Source organism: Gymnodraco acuticeps, unplaced genomic scaffold (genome assembly GCF_902827175.1).
Source record: "Gymnodraco acuticeps unplaced genomic scaffold, fGymAcu1.1, whole genome shotgun sequence".
NCBI classification, from domain to species: domain Eukaryota; kingdom Metazoa; phylum Chordata; class Actinopteri; order Perciformes; family Bathydraconidae; genus Gymnodraco; species Gymnodraco acuticeps.
The window spans coordinates 2,250,714-2,253,841 of NW_022989899.1; the positions used below are offsets into that span (position 1 = coordinate 2,250,714).

The 3,128-nt window shown below is 44.5% G+C and overlaps 1 protein-coding gene across 1 annotated transcript; it reads right to left on the minus strand.

Annotated features, from left to right (window-relative positions):
* Positions 1-876: 876 nt before the first annotated feature.
* Positions 877-2,354, minus strand: LOC117539951 (zinc finger MYM-type protein 1-like). The gene is made up of 2 exons (XM_034206325.1): positions 1,683-2,354; positions 877-1,488 (listed from the first exon to the last, which is right to left on the minus strand). Exons 1-2 carry the CDS (start codon positions 2,253-2,255, stop codon positions 877-879), a joined length of 1,185 nt encoding a protein of 394 aa, XP_034062216.1. The 5' UTR covers positions 2,256-2,354.
* Positions 2,355-3,128: the final 774 nt, after the last annotated feature.

Here is a 3,128-nt window from a genome sequence, read left to right on the forward strand (position 1 = left end):
CAGGGAAACTAATGACAGACAGGAAAACACAGGGAAAAAGACCAGACAATACACAGGGAGGAAAACATGACAAGGAGAACAGCAAAACACCCACTACCAGACACACAAAACTAAAACCGTGACACAAACACAAGAATCGTGACAAATAATCGATCAAATTGGAAATACTTAAAAAGATCAACGCACATTTGTACCTCAATTTATTTAAGTATAGCCGGTTTGTTATTTTTCTTTAGAGTGCAAGACACTGCTGCTGTTAAATAATTTCCAATTTGGGATTGATAAAGTGTCTGTCTATTTATTTATAGATTACAGTGGCGAGCCGTGACTTTTCTACCTAGGCCCTCTGACCCCACCCCCCTCTTCCCTCGAAAAAAAAAAGAAAAAGTGTTTACGTCACAGCCTATAGTATACTTCAGCGGAATATCAAAACAGCGGCCCGGGGTGCAAAACGCATCAATGACAGCGACCCTCTACCACACAAAACAACACCATTTATATAAACACCTATCATGACAGGGCACCCACAGCCAAGTAACAATTACAAATGAATTAAGTCGGCACGGCGGCCCACATTGAAAATCACTTTGACTTACCTTTGATGATCAAATCACCTAAACACAAAGTCCATCCTCCTGTCTTTTTGGATGAAGAACTTGATGGCGTCGTCATGCAGGTGATCCTTTGCTTTTAAAGCAATCAGCAATTCCTTCTCGATCGAAATTAAGGCCAAGTCTGACAGTCGGACTTGCCCAGTCGTGGACCTCGAGTAGCTTTTTATGCGCTTCAGCGCAGAGAAGGACCTCTCCACAGAGGCAGTGGACACAGGTATTGTCAGGATGATGGATGAGAGGGTGTACAACCTGTTTCATGCTTTCACTCAGTCCTTTTTTTGAGGAGAAACTGATGAATGTCGGCTGGGCTTTTCCCCAAAATGTCAGACATGCCGTACATCACGGCGAGTTCCGTGTGCAGTCGAGGCTGGTCGAAATATCCGCCATAGCTCTCCATCAAACTGTTCAAGGCAGCAGTTGGGAAATAGTTACAGTAATGCCCGAACTGTTGCGGGTCCAGAAGGGCCAGGAATTCCAGCTTTTTGTGGTCACTGAAGCGGTTGGAAATCTGGGTTAGCAGGCTGTCAATTACGCTGCAGTGGAGCTCCCTGTACCGTGCACGAACGTCTCCTTGAGCTCCACGGCCGCGCGGAGGACCAACCAAAGCCTGGGTTTCATCGTAGACGATGTCAAAGTTCCCCTTCTCCTGTTCAATTTGTCGCTGTAGCTGATCCACTCTGGCCAGGCAGAACTGCATATCAAAACCTTTGTTCTGAAGTATTTCAAAAACAACATCCGAGTAGGAGAAGATAGCGTGGAAGGTTTTCAACCAAAAGCTGAAATCGAAGCTGGTAAGGAGGGTGATGTATCCATCAGAGCAATGAACAGTTTCGTCATCAAACTCTGTGTGATGGTCTACGATGTGCTCGAACACCTACGAGAGTAATGCTTAGTTTAGAAAAAACAACTTATAGACCTCCAGTAAACACTAAGATTAGCTTTCCATTTAATGTTATACTAGCATAGTTCTTTACCTTCATGTTTTTATGAGTGGGTAGTTTCCAACACTAAATCATTTCTTTATTATTGTTAATATTTCCATTACGTTCATTGTTATTATTATCTTACCTCTCTCAATTCCCTGGTCTTATCTGCCACTGTGCACACCAAGCAAGAATGAAAGCACCAGCGAGTAGGAGCTGCCCGTGGAAGCCTATGCTGGCAAATATCATCCAGTAGCTTGGTGCGCTTTGCTGAGCGGCTGAAAAAGGTGGCCAAGCCAGAGAGGTGGGAGAAGAAGACCTTACACTCTCTTATCTTGGAAGCTCCATTTGACAAAACGAGATTTAAGATGTGAGCATAGCAGTGAATGAAAAGGGCCTGTGGAATTGTTTCCTTAACTTTCGCTTGCACCCCATTCAATCCAGAGGCCATAACAGCTGCTCCATCGTAGCACTGCGCGACCACTTTGTCAATACAGCCACTCTCCCTCAGGAACTCCAGCAGCCGTGTAGCTATGGCCTCTGCTCGTTTGTCCTCTGTCACATCTTCGTACTTGAAGAAACGCTCTTTTATCCCATCGTCAGTGACATATCGAAGCACATATGACATCTGCGCCACGTTGCTAATGTCTGTCGTTTCATCCAACATGACCGCAACAAAAGGTGCCTTCCTCAGCTCCTCTTTCATGCTATCCGTCATTACACTAGCGACAGCGCTGATCAGGTCATTCTGAATCCTTGAAGATGTGCCGGTAAATACTGTTGATGTGGCGAGGTGTGTGTGCAGGTCGCTGTCATATTCTGCCACTAATCCAGCAACTCTATGTAATTCCCCTTGTTTGATGAAGTTACACTCTCATCGTGACCTCGGAACGGCAACTCCTGCTTGCCCAAGTACACCACACAATTTATCAGGCGTTTCAAAATTCCTCGGTTCCTCTTCACCTTTTCATTATGAAGGATGACACCCCGGCGTTGTTGCTCATCCAGCTGGAGCTCTATCCTGGTGTCCCCAAATGTTTTAAGCCGAATAGTAGCTCTGAGGTGACCTGAAGCATTCTGATGGCGATGTGCTAATTTGGATAAACTTCCTAAATCAGAATATCCATCTCTGGCCCATGACCCACTGTCCGCTCCAAAAAGCAAGCAATCCCAGCAGTACAGCTTGTGTTCCCTGGTTGATCCGGTCATCCAGTTGTATCTGGCGTAATTTCCGATATTAAAATGCCTCTCGAACCGTTTGGTTTTTTGAACCAAATTAAGCTGTGGTGTTGGTCGCCCTTTGGTAATTAACTCCAATTTATCCGTGTAACTCATTCTTGAAAAAGACTCGTTTAGTAGTTTCGCAACGATGTCATCACTATCACTAACGTGAGCCATCGTGAATGAACGTATGCTAATTCCGCCTAGCTTGACCCGTTGATATATCCAGTGCTTGAATTGGAATGAAAAAGGTGCCAGTACTCTAAAATCAGCAACTTTTTCAAGTCAATTTTATATATACAGCCCACAAACAAGAATTTGGCTACTATAATGCTGGTGGGTTTGTCTCTTTACTACTGTATATTTTAGA

Bases quoted from the DNA above. Each gene is read 5' to 3' on its own strand.
- LOC117539951 (XM_034206325.1), bottom strand. From the start codon at position 2,255: ATGACGGATAGCATGAAAGAGGAGCTGAGGAAGGCACCTTTTGTTGCG. The intron at 1,489-1,682 runs GTAAGATAATAA...TTACTCTCGTAG, and splicing joins AGACCAGGGAATTGAGAGAG to GTGTTCGAGCACATCGTAGA.